Source organism: Lampris incognitus, chromosome 18 (genome assembly GCF_029633865.1).
Source record: "Lampris incognitus isolate fLamInc1 chromosome 18, fLamInc1.hap2, whole genome shotgun sequence".
NCBI classification, from domain to species: Eukaryota; Metazoa; Chordata; class Actinopteri; order Lampriformes; family Lampridae; genus Lampris; species Lampris incognitus.
Window position 1 is genome coordinate 32,118,397 of NC_079228.1, and position 17,388 is coordinate 32,135,784.

Consider the following 17,388-nt stretch of genomic DNA (forward strand, 5'->3'; position numbering starts at 1 on the left):
GTGCTGTGTGTGTGTGTGTGTATGTGTGTGTATTGGGGGGGGGGGGGGCTTGGGCACCAAGATGCTAAGGCTTGAGCATCTAGTATTAAGAAACCTCGGTGGGAGAACAGGTCGGCATTACTTGGTTAAACTGACAAATTGGTCAGACAACTCAAAACACTGGCTTTTAAAAAAAAAGTGTTTTATTTTTAGGCTTCGAACTTCCGGTTATTATGTCAGACCCGTGGTCCTTGCTCCATTTACACAAACTGTCATGTCTGATATTTCAAACACTGTGACACACACCTTGTTAGGTCGGCAAAAGGGGATGAATTATTTGTCTGGATGCGTAAAAAAATAAGCTAGATGGGCTCTTAAAAGCTGACGTTTGATCGGTTTGTTATTGTGCGCTCTGGCTCCAGTCGAGCCCTTACAGAGATGGAAATGTGTACCCTGCTCAGTGAATAAGTCGAAGCAGGAGTGGAAAATCCCCTGATGTGATGATGATGCATTCCACCCAGCAGGGCTTAGAGCTGTGGTCACTGGTCCATCTGTTGAGCTTTGCCTTGGTTATTTCCACAGACCGAGGGACACGCAGACGTTAAATAATGCCTTGGTTCTTGTGAGGATATTCTCAGCTGTTACATATCCAGGGTCAACTGTTTTTGACCTGTTGTTTTGCGACACCTCACTCCTGCGTGTGCCCAATAGATGAAATCGATAAGTTAAAACAATAAAGATGTCCCAGGGGACTCCTGTCTATTCACATAGGAATAAAAACATTTTTTTGGTCATGTTTTACACGTTAAGCTATTTTGGTGGTTGTCTAACAAAGTGCAATACCAAATTTAATCAGTTTGTGTTTCCACTGCCACAACACAGGCCTATATGATCTGTAGGCTATACTCCCATTATAAGTGATCATTAGCGCTACTTTCATTTTATCTGATCGTATCCTTATAACTATCAAATCAAGTAATTTGATTTATGTAATTTTACATGACCTGGTATACCCACTTCATCAGCTCCGAAAAGCTGGTCCGCTATCCCTGCACTCATCCCTGACCCCCCCCCCCGCTCCCCACACACACACACACACATATTCAGTGATAACTTGCCAATACACCCAGATTTATGACTGTAATGTCAATGTCTTTATCCTGTGTTTAGCCTACTGTGTAACGTCTGATTTACAGGATTATTCGTCTTGATTTGCATGTTTTATTGTGGCGCTTGCACCAACAGTAACAAAGAATGTCCTCTCTGAGGACAATAATCGATCTCTCTCTTTTGCATCTATCTATCCAACTATCTCATCAAACGCTAATGAGTAAATAGAAGATGAATTTTCAGATTTTTGTGGAAATGCAAGCACGGGGTAGTGCTAGAAGCAATTTTGACAAGTGGTAATTAGATGTATGATTTCAGAATATAAAAATACATGGATGTGTTTTTGTGATTTTTAACTTGTTTAATCTTTTTTTTTACATCAATTACCATACACTTGAGCCCGGTGTTGTACCGAACCATGTTTCCCCGTCGAAATATGTCCCCCCCCCCCAGCCAGACAAAAGCGTTCGCATGGAAACAGGTTACGATTAGATAGAGGTAAGCGTTAGGTTAAGTTTAGGGTTAGGTTGAGGCAAACGTTAGCTTAAGGTTACTCAAGCGTTCCGGTGTTGTATCGAACTCTGGCTAGGGGGGGGGGGGGGGACAGATCTCGACAGCGAAACACATTTCGACACAACGCCGGTCCAAAGCCTGGGCGGGTCATGTGACTCCGGGGATGAGCCGGATGAGCGGTTGCCCGTCGGCCAGTGCGGGAAATCAGCGCAGAGCCTTCGGATCAGCCGAATGTGGCAGTCGTGACGAAGACGACGTCCCAATCGATTCGTCTTAGAATAATACCAAATTAAGAGTTTATTTCTATCGTTTCGGTCGGGATTCATGAAATAGTCGGACGTTTCGTTCGGACAGGGAAAAAAAAAAAGAAAGAGAAGATGATTTCCCCGTGGGACCGGTGGTACTCGACCAGCTGCTGCCTTTGCTGCCATGTACGGACGGGCACCATTATCCTGGGGATATGGTACATGGTAAGTAAGCCGCGGTTGCTTTGTGAATACGTGCCAAAGCGAGTGCCGTTGTTCAGCGATAGAGGTCGACACCGTCCGTATACGATGTGACAGGCTGTTTCCATCGTTTGGGTTGGTTTCCCCCCCCCCCCCCCCGACTTGTTTTGAGGCACCCGTTCTTCATGGGCCATTTTGAGGTTTCCTCGGTGCTTGGCGTCAGTTAAAGACACTGCTTCGTTATTCTCCGATTAGCTGTGATTCATTGCAGGAGATGGACGGTTCTGATCCACGGTTCGGAGAGCGGCCGTGTCTGCTGTAGTAAAACCGGCGCCAACTCCGCGGAATTGGTTTTGTCCTGCCTGTCAAACCGCCTCAGTGGGGTTTCTGCTGTTAGACACAGGACAGCTCCTTAGTCTTAAATATGGCTCCTCAAGCCAGGTCAACCCTGGGCATTTCTGACGTGAACGTGCTCTATTTATTGACATTTACAATGTCAGCGGGTCGGGTCGGAGCCAGCGCCGGTACACACGCTGTATACACCTGTTTAACATGAAACACACACGCACACACACACGAGTAAAAGCCACGGGTTGTTTTGCTTTGAATCATCCATTCCCGACAGTTTTGCTTTGTGGTGTTTTAGTTGGACACATCATGGCGCTGTTCATGAGTTCAGGGCCTATTTTGAAATTGACGGAAATCAGTCAATCCATCAATTAAAAGTGAACGATGTTGGGGGAAAAATATGCATTACAATGTTTTTTCCTGCTATGTGCACTGCAACGTCCAAGAATAGATAAGAATGGTATATTATCATATGTTATTATATAATTTCACCAGATATATCAAAGCTACATTTGCAAATACTTCGACTTTTGCAATGATTAGGTAGATTTTAGAGGGTAAATAAGGCATTTGTCCAAAAATAGTCATTAAATCAGACTAAATTATATTATTTGTCAGATGTGCTAGAATATGTGTCTTCAAGGGTTTACATAAAACAAGCGGATAGCCTAACGTGTCTGAATGTCCCAATTTCCCTTACATTGCATCCTTTGCGATGTGACTACTGCACGTGTGTTGCGATTGTGCATATATATATATATATTGTTCAACACCATACAATCAATCAATAAGTCAAAAAACATCATAGACCTATTGGTTAGACCAGAAGGTCTATTCATCTTTACCCGAATTATTTGTACCATGGCAATAAACTAACCAGTGGAGAGCTGATTCTTTACTAAATCTTTTATAGAAAATAAATTTGGATTCTTTTGTTTTTAGCACTCAGAGAAAGCACCAGAGAAAGAAACGATAAATTAAAAAAATGCATCGCCATTAGTTAAATCCAGTACTAAAATGAGTTGTGAGGAAAATTCTAGGTCTAGCAGTCTTCAAGAGCCAAGAATCAACTCAAGTAGATATGACTCCACTCATCCTGACATCCTGATTTATTTTTTTATGTTTTCTCCATCAAAAGCTCATCAATGCCGTGGTTCTACTCATCCTGCTGTCAGCGCTCAACGATCCAGTCCAGTACCGCTACCACCTTACCAGCTCCGAGCTTGGCACCGACATAGATGTCATGGACGATGCAAGTGAGTGCCACTAATCCCATGTCAGATTTGGATCTATTTGTTTATCAGATCAGTAAGTTTGCACGCACAGGGGATCTGATTCAGTAGGTTCCTCACAATAAACGCTAAGGACACGACACAAATTATAACGCAGGAACGCCTGAGTTGAGTGTGCAAGGGAGGTAGAAAAATGTAGTGAATAAATGGTTTTTCTCTGTCCAAAAGCCAAAAAGAAAAATCGAACAAGTTCACAAAATATGCAAATACGGGTTCTGTACGATACAGTATTTAGGCCACATATGAGAATATCACTGTGTTAATAAAGATGAACAGGAATATATATACAGATATGAAGAATATTATGAGGGTTGGTGGTTTAAAAACACACACACGGATAATATGGTTTGTGTATGCATGTCGGCTATATAAACTGCTTTTCATACATTTTTTAAGGCTTACCGAGTCATCAAGAATGTTTTTTAGTATAAAGTCCTACTTTAAATAGTTGGTTAGAGGGCCTGTTCCAATGAGGGATGAAGAACATTGACATGATAGGGGGAAAAAATGCAAATGGCAAACTGTTTGCTTTATCATTTCCATATTGCTTAATCATTTTGATTCCTAACAAAGCAGCATGAAAATATATTAAACTCGAGTAATAAGAAATGACATTATTGAAAAGTGTCCATTAAATTTTAAAAACCTCTTCATAGTTACTTGAGGTAAAATCTCAATTGCTGATGGGTATCTAGTATTACTGGTGTTCTAATTCCAAAACTCCTTCATTGCTAACTACTTACACCCAGCTCTCCTCCTGTGTGTTTCAGTGGGCTTTGCCCTAAATGAGTTTCTGGTCATGGGTAACCTGGTGCCATGTTGACTATCTTCTTGGGTGGTGGATGAAATATAAACATACTGTGCCATCTCTAAATTCACCCTCCCACACTGTATCCTGATGTCATTTCATCCTCCTTTCTAGAGAAAATTGATGGGCAAATTTGTGTGCGCATTTAAGTATAGGTTCACTTTTTTGTACCATAAAACCTTGTCAGGAATCATTTAGAACAGGACAGATCATTGATGTCTGTAGTACTGAGAAACTTAACCACATTTTTGAATCCTCAAAAGTTTGGCTTCAACACAGTCCAACAGGCCAGTTGTTTAAACCTTCAAAAAATATGCTGTATCTCCATTTTGAAAATGGAAAGCTCACAGCGTAGTCAAACGTGTCTCAATATATGCCACTGAAAACAGTTGAAAACATGTTTTCGATCAAATTAAAATTAACCCTATGTTGCACTCCCGCAAATGCATTTTTGTTGCTACATCCACGCCAGTTTACAATGGAAGGGCACAGCTGTAGCTGGACTTCCTGACTTCCACAGCTGTAGCTGGATTTCTCAGAAGTGCAGACATTTACAGATGATTTGGACCTAATGCAAAATTTAGTTCCAAGTCAAATCAGATATTGCACTTATTCCAAGCATATTAAGCATAAAATAGTAAAGATACGCATAAATGTACTGTGAGCTTTTTTTGTAAAGAAGATATATCATGGTTTACTGATAATTCAGTGATAGATGAGTGAAATTTTTGTCTTTATAACTCTAAAATTCTGAATGATCCAATGTTTGAATGAGGTCTGGGTTCGAAAAATGAACTTGTCCTTTAGCTGTACTTGTCCCTACATGTGTCTTCTGATGTCGCTCCCGTGACCTTTTCACTTCTAGTTTTCCCAGAATGCTGCACTCAGCAGACGTATGCTAGCTGAGTAGGCTAGGCTATATAACAAGCAAACCAGAGTGTGTGTGTGTATTTTCAGTTCCTCCCCTGTGGCAGCTATCATCATCATGATTGCCTCTCAGATGCCACAGGCACTGGTTACTCTGATTAAAAATGACTGCTCTAATTCTGCGTTAGATTAAAACAGCCATCTTGACTTGGACTCCCTGTTCGCCATTGGCTAAGATAGCATGGATGCTAATGCAGTATCAGCCAAAGGTCGGTGGGAAGCAGAGGAGGAGGTTGTGTCTTGGTTTTGTAGTAGGCAGGCATCAACCGGTGTGTGTGTGTGTGTGTGTGTGTGGGTGGGGGGGGGGGCACACGCGCAGGTGCACAAACGTTTGCTCATGTGGGCACATGCGAGTGGGTGTGGATGCACATTTGTGTTTGTGGGTGCATGTCTTTTTGTGTATGTGTATCTGTCCTGGCAATTATTTAATTCCATTCTGACATTAAATGAGGAGCGAGACAAAAATCTCTTACAGTATTGTCACATCCATCCGTTATCCAAATCGCTTATCCTGCTCTCAGGGTCGTGGGGATGCTGGAGCCTATCCCAGCAGTCATTGAGCGGTAGGCAGGGAGACATCCTGGGACAGGCCGCCAGTCCATCACAGGACTCACACACACACACACCTTTGCATTGTATTGTAAGTATTTTCACACTTTAATATATGTTCATGAACATGACGCCTGCCACCCAGTGACTGCTGGGATAGGCTCCAGCATCCCCGCGATCTTAGGATAAGCAGTTTGGATAATGGATGGATAAATGAACATGGCGTCAAGTCCAGATGCTTGAATGCACGCGGATCAATAAGTACAGTCTCTCTTGTAGGGCAGCTGTCTGTTCTTCCCCTCCTGATCTCATCCCACCAAGGCCATTTCTCCAATTAGTGTGTAGACTTGCTACTCTCAGTGAGTCTCCCATACATTCCTCTGCTTTCAACCAACAGTTAGCAATAGGCCTTTATCTGTTCACATGGAGAAGACACTCTATAAGACTACCTTTGTTCTGTTACACATGGACTTTAAGCATCTATCTGAGCAATGTAAAGTTAAACATAGTGTAGGTCATACACGGTGAAAGATTAAAAGTAAGCAAATATATATGAATTGCTCTCAGAGTATCATATGTCTATTTGTGAGTGTATCGTTTGTGTGTGGTGTGTTAGGGGATTAAGAAGAAAGTGTCATCATTTCCTGGGTCTTAGCAGTGTCGGTGTTGAAATTGTCACCATCTCATGGTGTAAGGGCAAACCGAGAGTCATGATGCAGGTTCATCCAGATAGCACGCACGCCTGTGTGTGTTTGTTGGCATTTTGTTACGTAAAGCCAGAGTGTGTCCCCAGCCATGGATCTGCTAAGGTTTTCATAATGTCATCGTGAGTCATGACATGTTTGGCAGACTGAAACAAAACTACCGGCGAGGGGAGGCCTTGATTCCACCTTTTCCACAGCCAGTACTGACTCCAAATGCGAGGAATATAAACTGATACCATGTACATGTCTGCTCTGTCACTTGTATTCAACAATAAACTGCGTATCAATTTATTTATTCATTTATTAGAACTTCTCAAAACATAACTGAATTTTGATAATTCCAATACAAATCTGGCTAGCCTCTTGGGCCGTAGTTAAGCTGTAAGATGGTGATGATGTGAAGGACGGAAAAGGTTGTAGATTTAAAGCCCGCATGCCACGCCGAAAAATAACCTGGCTGTCGTTGTTGCAGTTAAGATACACTTTATTATTAATCCCCGTGGGGAAATTCATCCTCTGCATTTAACCCATCCTAACTGTGTAGCTAGGAGCAGTGGACAGCTGCCGTGCAGCGCCTTGGGGACCAACTCCAGTTCTTCTTTCCATTGCCTTGCTCAGGGGCACAGACAGGAGTATTAACCCTAACATACATGTCTTTTTGATGGTGGGAGGAAACCCACACAGACACAAGGAGAACATGCAAACTCCACACAGAAAGGACCTGAGACGGCCTGGGGTTCGAACCCAGGACCTTCTTGATGCGAGGCAACAGTGCTAACCACTGGGCTACCGTGCTGCCCATTGCATAGTTAATGTAGTTATAGCCATGTTTAATAAGCAGAGTCCCAGGAGTCAAAACTATAAAATGTGTGATGTGAATGTCATGAATGAAAACTACATATTGTTATATTTAATACTGCATAACAATTACCCATGTGACAACTGCCAAAAATCTATTCTACCCAAGAAAGATTGAGAGCTAATCATATTGGTTCCTTGAGTGAGATTGTTTTTAAACCAATGTACTGTGAAAACTTTTGTATAACATCACAGAGAGATGAGCAATCCAGTGACTGATTCTCACCAATGTGTGTCTTTTCTCTTACAGATATCTGCATAGCCACTGCAATATCCCTGCTCATGATACTTATATGTGGTATGGCGACATACGGTGCTTACAAGGTGAACAAAACACCCTACCAATTTGAAATGTTCATGAATTAAGTTGAATAAAATTTCCATTTATTATCCATGCAGATTTCCCGAACGTGATGAACAACTTCTCCCCTTCTCTTTTTTTCTATCTCCTTCATCTCTTTTTTTCCTCTTCCTCTCTTCTCTGCACAGCAACACGCTGCTTGGATCATTCCATTCTTCTGCTACCAAATCTTCGACTTTGCCCTTAACACCTTGGTAGCCATTAGTGTGGTGGTTTATCCCAACACCGTGCAGGACTACCTCCAGCAGCTGGTGAGGATGATTCCCTTCAACAACCTGTCTCACACCTCAGACAATGCTTTATACCACAGACAGGCCCATCTTTCTATGCTTTATGAAATGCAAATGACTAAAGCTTGATTGTGCTGAGCTGTGACAATCCATAAAATTTGAATTTACACAATGGAGCTGGACTCTTCTAAAGGGTTTGTGATAATTGCTTAGTAGCAGCAACAGCAGGTTTTTCAGGATTAGTGCTTCACCACAGCATCGTTGTCCTAACGTCAGTTGAAAAAAATACCAACACCAATACTTGACTCTCTTGACTGTGTAGATTAGACTTTTATGTCTCCTTTTGTTCACTTGGTACAATAGTGTCCAGTTGTCATGACATGTCATTTTTTGTGTTTCACTTCATTCCCCCCCCCCCCCCCCAATTTTATCCATCTTAATTTTTCTCTACCCCCCCTCTTCCCTCACAGCCGGGGACATTCCCTTACAAAGAGGACATCATGTCCACCAACAACATGTGCCTAGTCTTTGCAGTGCTCCTGTTCGTAGGCTGCATTCTCTCTTTCAAGGTAAGGCCACCCAATCTCGAAACCAGTAACTCGTCTGTGTGGTTTGAACCCACAGTGAAACCGCACCAAAACGGGGAGAGAGAGAGATTATTTGTATGTATGTCTATTATGAACACATTTAGCATATTGACCCAACTTCCCTGACACAGAAAAATTAACAATTTAACGGTGTGTGCCCCCAGCAAACACACATACACACATGCATGCACATACAGGTAATATATGGGAATTGTACCCAAGTTGTCGCATTAAAGATTTTAACACCACCAGTGTGATTAATGCAATCAAATCCCTCACTGTGCCCATCTCGAACAAGAACATGAACCATATGGTGCACATAATGAAATTGCATTGCAAATGCTCCCGTGATCAATGCGCTTAATGGGATGATCACACAGTCAGAGAGCAGCAGGTCAGTGACAACAGGAAACCAATTGCAGTCAGGCTAATTCCCCTTAATGCATGGGTGACTCTCCAGGCGCTATGCCGCTCTAGGGAGGGAGTTTGGAACGAGAAGTTGTGGTCATCTGTACAATCAAATCAAGTCACTTCTCACCCGAGTGGAGTTTGAAAATATTCTCGGTGGTTTTTCAAAGTTAGATTCTCTGCGGTTATTCAAAGTTAGATTCTGGGTGGTTGTGACAAGAAATGGCCACCGGAAGACAAGGAAAACATACTCACAGACGCAGGAAAGTCATAAGTGTGACATCTCTGTCAGAGCTGCTTTTTAGACAGAACCAAGAGTGGATGAAAAGCTTATGGCCAGAGGGTTTTGCATTAATGATCTATTCAGACCTGATCACAGCATCCTGAGTTTGAGTTGAGCTCTTGGACCTTTGCCGCATGTCATTTCCTCTCTTCCAACCCTTTATTTCCTGTCTTCATTCCATTGCCCTAGTCTGAGAAAGAAAGAAAAAAATGTCCAAGAGATAATCCAAAGAAAATTAATTCTTAATTGCTGACGTAATGATGAAGGACTGGAATGCTGTATTTTGACTGCATCATCTTGCTAATGCTGAACAACCTTCCTATAGTAATGATACTCAAGTCACTCCTATGAAGCAGCAGCAGACACAGAGCCTTAAGCAAGTGTCCAGCTATCATATACACTAGCCACCATCACTTCATGTACTGCTGAAGTCAACATCTTCCTGCTGTAGGAAGAAGAAAAAAAAAGACCCAGAAACAGCCTATGGGCAGAATCAGAATCACTTTATTTGCCAAACGTACAGGTACTACATAGGAATTTGACTCAGCAGATCAGCGCCAAACATACAACAATGCAAATCAGTACAATAGGACTGTGCGATGTGCAATTTCCTGCATAGTGCAAATTAAACTTGTAGCGTCCTCCTCATGTCCTGCAGACCACAAGGGGAAGGTTATTTTTGCAGCAAGGAGAGATGGAGGGAGAAATAGTGCAATAAGAGAAAGAGGTACTACAAATAGGGAGAGATGGAAGGATGGAGAGAAAGATGGAAGGGGAATAAGGTCGAAAATAGCAGAATGAAGAGAGAGAGAGGATGCAGAGGCAAGATTGCCATGCTCTAAAATTAGTAGCACTCTGCGTTTCTGGGCTAATGCATTGCCACTGACGCAAACAGGGCTTTTTTTGTGCTACACAAACAGTGGGGGTTTTTTTGTTTTGTTTTTTCTAAGATGGATAGAATCAGCGGGTCATAATAAAAGGATGAGGTTTTGATCCTTGTTGAGAAGGGCAGACACACTGGTGGAATTCAGTATATCTCTTATCTCGGAGTGAGGTTTCGTTCATTAAAGCTAACACAGCCATCCATACAGCGCTGAAGCCTCAAGTGAACTTAGTTATTAATGATTTCTGTAAGCTGTTATCACTTTAAAGTGACGTTTGTGCACCAAATAGCTTTAGTACACTGCAATTTAAAAAACAACAACTGATTTAGCGGGATGGGGTAAACTTAACTGTGCCAGCCACACGGTAGTCTGGAGTTCTGAAAGCAGAAGGGGGTTTAATTTCTAGTCACAGTGCATAGAATGCTTGGGCAGATGGCACAGGGGCTGGCTGGCTGGCTGGTTGTTTGGTTGCTGTTAGTGCTTGGCAGGGCAACCAGCCCAGCAGGCTGCTCACACACATGTATAATGAACCTCTTGTTCCTCTGCCAGATCACCTAGCCTCTACCTAGCCTCAGTGCCAGAAGAGACTGTTGCCCTGGCTAGCATGCCGTTTGAAGAGCTAGCAAAATAAATAAGATTGCATCTTTATCTCATATACGCAATCTAGACATGACAGTGTTCTGTTTAACAGATTTAGACTTTTTTTCCCCCTGTATTTCTCAATTTATCACACTCCTGAGTAATAACATTTTATTTGTTTCACTCAGATTGAAATGCTGGCTTGTAAATGTTCTTTGTTTAGGGCAACTCCAAGGGTTTTTATTCATCTCCAAATACTCACTTCATGAGATAACAGCAAGAAAACACACTTAATAATTTACAAACGCACTGTATCTCGGATGTCTCATACTTCTGACCAGTTCTTCTGATTTTGCAACTTAATTCCATATCATTTGTCTCAAACTGATCTATGGTTGCTGCTCTTATTTTCTCCTAAGGGGGGCAAGAGACACAGTTCAGAATCCAATGATCGCTAAGCAATATCTGCTGTATTTCTCTAAGATGAAGACTAGGATGAGCATGACTCATCTCTTCTTGGTAGACTTGCATAGACCTCTGCACGTCAGAATTCACTCATTCTCATGTGACTTATGGTGATACAAGTCAATGTTGTGTAAAAGAAAATGTCTCAGCACTTGCAACGAGATACCAATGCCCTATTTCTCAATTCCAATATTTATGGGCCTGTCACTTTGTTCAGAAAGTGCCAGGCATGTCATAGACTTAAGGCTTTGCGCTATTGATCAGCTTATGAAACTGAAATGAGAGGATGATAGGTGGATGAGCTTCTGCGGAACAGTAGCACAGTAATGACAGTACATGGTCATGGTATCTCGAACGTTCCTAATTTGCTCTGCCCCCCCTCCCCTGCAGGCCTACCTGATTGGCTGTGTGTGGAACTGCTACAGATATGTGAGTGGCAGGGGGACCACGGAGGTCCTGGTTTACGTCACCACCAATGACACCACGGTGAGTCCCCACCCCGCCTCCATGGCACGTCGCCCACTTCCTCACCCCGCAAGGTCACGTTGATCCCTAACATGCACCCATTCCCTGACTGAAATGTGCACACATTTATACACATCTGCCAGCTCATACACATGATATGTGCACACGCTTGGCATGAACACAGTCACATGGCTTGCATATTAGGCCTATAAAAGACACACAAGTGATATCCTGTACATGTGCCATTTTGCTAAGGCAACCGCCCAAACACACACGCACGCACACACTCCCTTTCCATGCGTCATCCATTTGCTGACAGCATGCTCCATTAATTAGGTCCATAATATCTCCATTTAGCCATTAAATCCACTCATTTGTCTTCACTAGCCAAAGATGTTTTTTTTTTCTAAACCTTTATTGGCTCTGCACTCAGCAAAATGATTGGATTAACAATGTTGAGATTGTGTGTGTATCATATTTAAAATACAGATTATATACTTTTGCATGTTATTGCAGTTCAATGAGTTGATACCACTAAATGTACAAGGTAAGGATTTTAGGTAACAGTTTTCACTACATTGCCTTTAGTAATAATGTGTATGTGAGTTATGAGCACCGTGCAGTGTCATTTTAATTTGATTGTGCGTATAGTAGTAAATCATAGTCCCATGATTAATTTCACTGTAGAAATTACACTAGAATCCCATTTATTGACTAGAACATTGTGTACCTCAGCCCGAGAGTAGAGGGGTTAAATGAATAGACATGACGGCATTGTGACCAGATGTACTTCTGTCACATTTACATAATCTTCCATTAAATGTCTCGTGCAACTGAATTTCAAAACATTTTGATTACTTTATCGCCCCCCCCCACATAAAATGTGATGTTTGATAGTTAACCTCCCTATTGTAAACACTACTAGAGCTGTATCCTACTTACACACAAGGTATAGAAAAAATGTTTGCGACCCAGTTTCTGCTGTTGAACGGGTTACCTGTCTTGTGTAGTGATTCTAGCTGTGTCCCACTGTGGGAATGTAAGGCCGCCTGACTGTGGTCAACTGTGATTTAGGGCTATGTGAATAAACTTGACCTGACACGGCCTAGTTTTTGTAACCGTGCAGTGGTATAGTCCCATCTGATGTGCACTGGGTAAGGTGACAGCGGTGCTGTAGGTAGCGGTTGGTAGGCCAGTCTAAGGTGTACTTGGCTCGCTGGGTAGAGGTTAGCATCATCCGCTCTGCTGTCCTTCTTAGTGTTGACTCAGGGCTTTTGGAAAGCTTTAGTCCACTCACTGTTTCCATCCTTCCCTCTGTCTGTCAGTCTGTCTGTCTTGTCTGTCTGTCAGTCTGGGCATTCTGCTGTAATCCGCCATGCCTGACACGTTATACGCTAATCTCTCTCACATCAATCCTCACAATGATAGATAGGCACTTCCACTGCCAGGTCGGTCGTCCTGTCAGTTTGTCCCCGTCTCGTAGTGACCATGATTTATATCACTGGTGTCTTTTTCTGATGACCTTGCGAGCTAGCTTTGCGAGCTAGCTTTAAGTTAGTGGCTGACTGATATACCAGCGGTAAGCTTCTGGTGTTTGTGAATTTCTAAGTGGGGGATGAATGTCTGAAACCTTAGTGATAGATACCAATCAGGAACAACAACAACAAAACCTAGCCGGTAAATTTGTTTTAATAAACTAAAACATCACAATTCAATATTAAGTAAGCAAAAAAATAAAAAATGGCAAGGTCTGACTACAGCAGAGGACTAAAATAAAACGTAAAAAAAATCCACATGCACGAGGCAATTGGCTTGTTATAAATATATTTATATAGATGAATAAATATACCCCCCTTTTTTTTTCTCCCCAATTGCATTCGGCCGATTACCCCACTCTCTGAGCCGTCCCGGTTGCTGCCGCTCTGCCGATCCGGGGAGGGCTGCAGACTACCACATGCCTCCTCCGATACTTGTGGAGTCGCCAGCCGCTTCTTTTCACCTGATAGTGAGGAGTTTCACTAGGGGGACGTAGCGCATGGAGGATCATGCTGTTCCCCCAGTTCCCCCTCCTCCCCGAACAGGCACCCCAACCGACCAGAGGAGGTGCTAGTGCAGCGACCAGGACACATACCCACATCCGGCTTCCCACCCGCAGATACGGCCAATTGTGTCGATAGGGACGCCCGACCAAGCCGGAGGTAACATGAGTAGCCCCTTGTTGGTAGGCAACGGAATAGACCACTACGCTACCCAGATGCCCCTAGATGAATGAATATTTTGGAAGTTAGAGATACTGCGTGAATATCAGCCAATATGGGTTATGACAGCACAGCAGATATGGATATCAAAATCCGTTATTTGCAAGACTTAAAAAAGAAAGAAGGAAAAATACAATAAAAACAAACTCAAAATATAATGCAGCAGAAGTGGAGGCCTGCATGACTACGTCCAAATGGAAGCCCCAGTAAAAGCAGCATGGACATTAGGTAGCGTATAAGACATGTTTCAGGGAACGGCTAATATTTTGATACAACAAATCTCTGAGACGCAGCGTTTGCAGCAGTTTTAAACAGATCCTGTATAGGCCAGCACACTGTGCTGGCCTATACAGTGACCACAGCTTTGGTTATATCACAGCATCATCCTGCTCCAATGGCGAGCCGAGTGAATGGAGGACTCTCTCTATTTCTACAATTAGGAGCAAGGCGGTCTGTCTAAATGGCTTTTTACAGCCCCGAACATTAAGAACCCAGCTGCGTATCCGCCCGTCTTTTTATATAAACGCCATTAAAATGCACTGGGGTCAGGTCTTGTTCTTGTTTTCTCTCTCGCTCTCTTTTGCTCTCTCTCTCTCTCTCTCTTCTTGTGGACATGTTATGTAATTGTCCGTGCTTGTCCGCTTCATTTCAAATCCTGCCAGTGATGTGCTTTCCGGGCTTCACAATTCCATTCCCTTGGAGCATGTTCTCTCTCTCGCTCGCTCACTCGCTCGCTCCCCTGAATTAGCGGTTTATAGCAATTTAGGGGGAAAGAGCTTTGACTAACACGGAAGCCATTCTATCTTTTAAAGCTGGGGGATTTCTATGGTCGATAACTTGTAGCGTGCAGTGTTTTCCTGATTAACAAGAGTTGAAAGGATACAGCAGTATAATTATGATTTAACTATGTTAATGATGTAACAACGGGCTGGAAAGTTGATGAACGGTAATGAACATTGTACAGTGATAAATTACTTAAAAAGCAGCGTAGTCAAACACAATATAATACTGCACAAGCTAACTATGGTTTAGTGCAGGGGCAAGGATGTCTGTTAATGATTACTTTGATGGATGGATTATTGTGAAGGATGTTCTTGCTTATGTAGTAGTTATGCTACATATTATGTCCTTTTTGTTTTTGATTTATGTTGTTTACGTCTGCCCTACATCTTGGATAGATTCAAGTCTGCTTACCGCAGCACAACCCAATTTCTCTACAGAGATTCACAAACTTTATCTCATCTCGTCTTGAAGAGAGGGAGAGAGAAAGAGAGCAAGATACAGTCCCATTGAGTAGCACTGAGAAGCCATATTGGAGCAGCAGTGAGTGGCGACTAAGCTGTTCTTCGCTTTTCTTTTGGGTTTCAGGTCCTGCTGCCGCCCTATGAGGAGGCCATCGCCATTCCGCCCAAGGAGCCCCCTCCCCAGTACATGGAAGCATGAGAGACTCCCAACGTTGGATCTTACTGCCCTCCCCAAACCCTCGCATCTCTCTCCCGACACTTTGAACCCACTGACAGCCAAGAGGTGTTAAAGAAAAAAAATAAGTCCAAGTGTCTTATCTGATCCTGGGTCTGGTTTGTAATCCCGCCTTTTTCATCTATAATTGATATAAATTGGGATGACAATTTGACCCTAGATAAGATTAAGGTGGTTCTTAGCTAGTGTTGTACCCCCCAACACACACTCACCTCACCCCCGTTACCAACCACCCTTTCTGGCTACTCCCCTTTCATCTCCTCTGTGGCAGAATCCCAGTGACTTTGAGATGTCCCTCCCCAACGCACTCGTGTTGACCCTGCCTTTAAGCAGCTGCTATCCCCTGGCACCGCAGTGTGTGCATCAGCTAAACTCGCCCGGCCCAGCCCGCCCCGCCGCAATTTAATTTGCACTTCTCCCTGATTGAAAAGAGTCGCGCACTGGTCTGGCCACCAACTGTTAACCTCTAATACTGTGAATTTCCCCTTGTGGTCTTGTCTAGAAACAAATGACCAGAAAAAAAAACATAACCAGGAAAGAAATGTCAGAGAACTAGAACAAGAGAGAGAGGGAGCGAGGGGGTGAGAGTAAGAGAGGTAAAGTGATATACATGGTCAGTTATGCAAGAGCACTTTTTTTCAAAATTGACAAATTCCCCCATTGAATGTAATGTCGGGGGTATTTTTGTACGACTTTTTTATAACGGTGATAAAAATCAGAAAGGAAATGATATGAACAGAGGACAGCTTGTGATAGAATGTCCCACAGGAAATGGAAGGTAATGTGAACGGTTCCTTGACCAATGACCACTACGACGTCTTCCTTTTGTATCCACATAACAACAACATCTGTAAACCTGACACCCACCGATTGCCAACAAACAACTTCTTCACCCATTGATCGCAATCAGTCTTTCCCAGTTAATCCTCTTATCCAGCGTCCTCCGTGTCCCGACCTCCAAAAGGATTTCAGAGACTGGTACCAATATAATCGTAACGCAATCAATAACTTGTCGAAGACACAATTGTTTTTATAGGTGCATTCACACACACGACACAGAGTTAACAATGCGCACCCAAATACACTCAAGGCAATACAAAAATATATTAATCTGAAAATGTTGATGCGTGGGAATGTGTTCATTTCAAACATCAGTCTTGTGTTCTGTCGAGTTGTGGTCACAACCTGTCTTTTTTTTGTGTGGAGCTGTACACAACTGTTCTTTATAGTTGAGCTAACCTAGCCGGATTGAGGGCATTTTATTTCCCATGAAGACGGCGTGACATGCTGCTGTGTGTGTGACGTGTGTATGTGTGTTTGAGTGTGTGTGAGGCGATGTTACTCCGATAGTAGGTCCTTTGTATGTATAACTTGTTTTGGCGATATCATTTTTGGTATGTCTCCTGTGCTGATGAGCTTTTGAATTGACCAACAGTCGGCATCTAAAGCATTGATTTAGCATAGCAGAGCCGCACAAGTCCTGGATAAAAGCCGCTAGTTAAAGACTGCACAAATACTTGTCTCTTACCTAGAGGTTATTTTGGCATTAGATCGACGATTAAGAGAAAGAAATACAGGAGAAATAGGTTAGCATTAGATATCCTCTATCCGATCTTTACCTTACTATTCAAATATATTAACTGTCAGAGGTGAAAAAAAATCGCGAGATACTTTTTACTAGTCAAAACGCTATGTATGCAAGTGTCCACCCAACAATTTATCAGACTTGAGAAATGCAAAAACCACCAAGTAGTATCCTGTTAAAACTAATACTGTAGATTGCAATGTGATTTGCTGACCACTGTCCCTTTGTTAAAAAAAATCACTACTTCTGCAAGTCCAATAAGTGTGAACA

At 42.7% G+C, this 17,388-nt stretch overlaps 1 protein-coding gene across 1 annotated transcript; it reads left to right on the plus strand.

The window, feature by feature from the left end:
• The first annotated feature begins 1,804 nt into the window (after nt 1–1,804).
• On the plus strand, nt 1,805–17,382 carry laptm4b (lysosomal protein transmembrane 4 beta). Its single transcript, XM_056298399.1, has 7 exons — nt 1,805–2,072; nt 3,535–3,652; nt 7,785–7,858; nt 8,024–8,146; nt 8,596–8,694; nt 11,722–11,817; nt 15,423–17,382. Exons 1-7 carry the CDS (start codon nt 1,980–1,982, stop codon nt 15,495–15,497), a joined length of 678 nt encoding a protein of 225 aa, XP_056154374.1. The 5' UTR covers nt 1,805–1,979; the 3' UTR covers nt 15,498–17,382.
• The last annotated feature ends 6 nt before the right edge of the window (nt 17,383–17,388 follow it).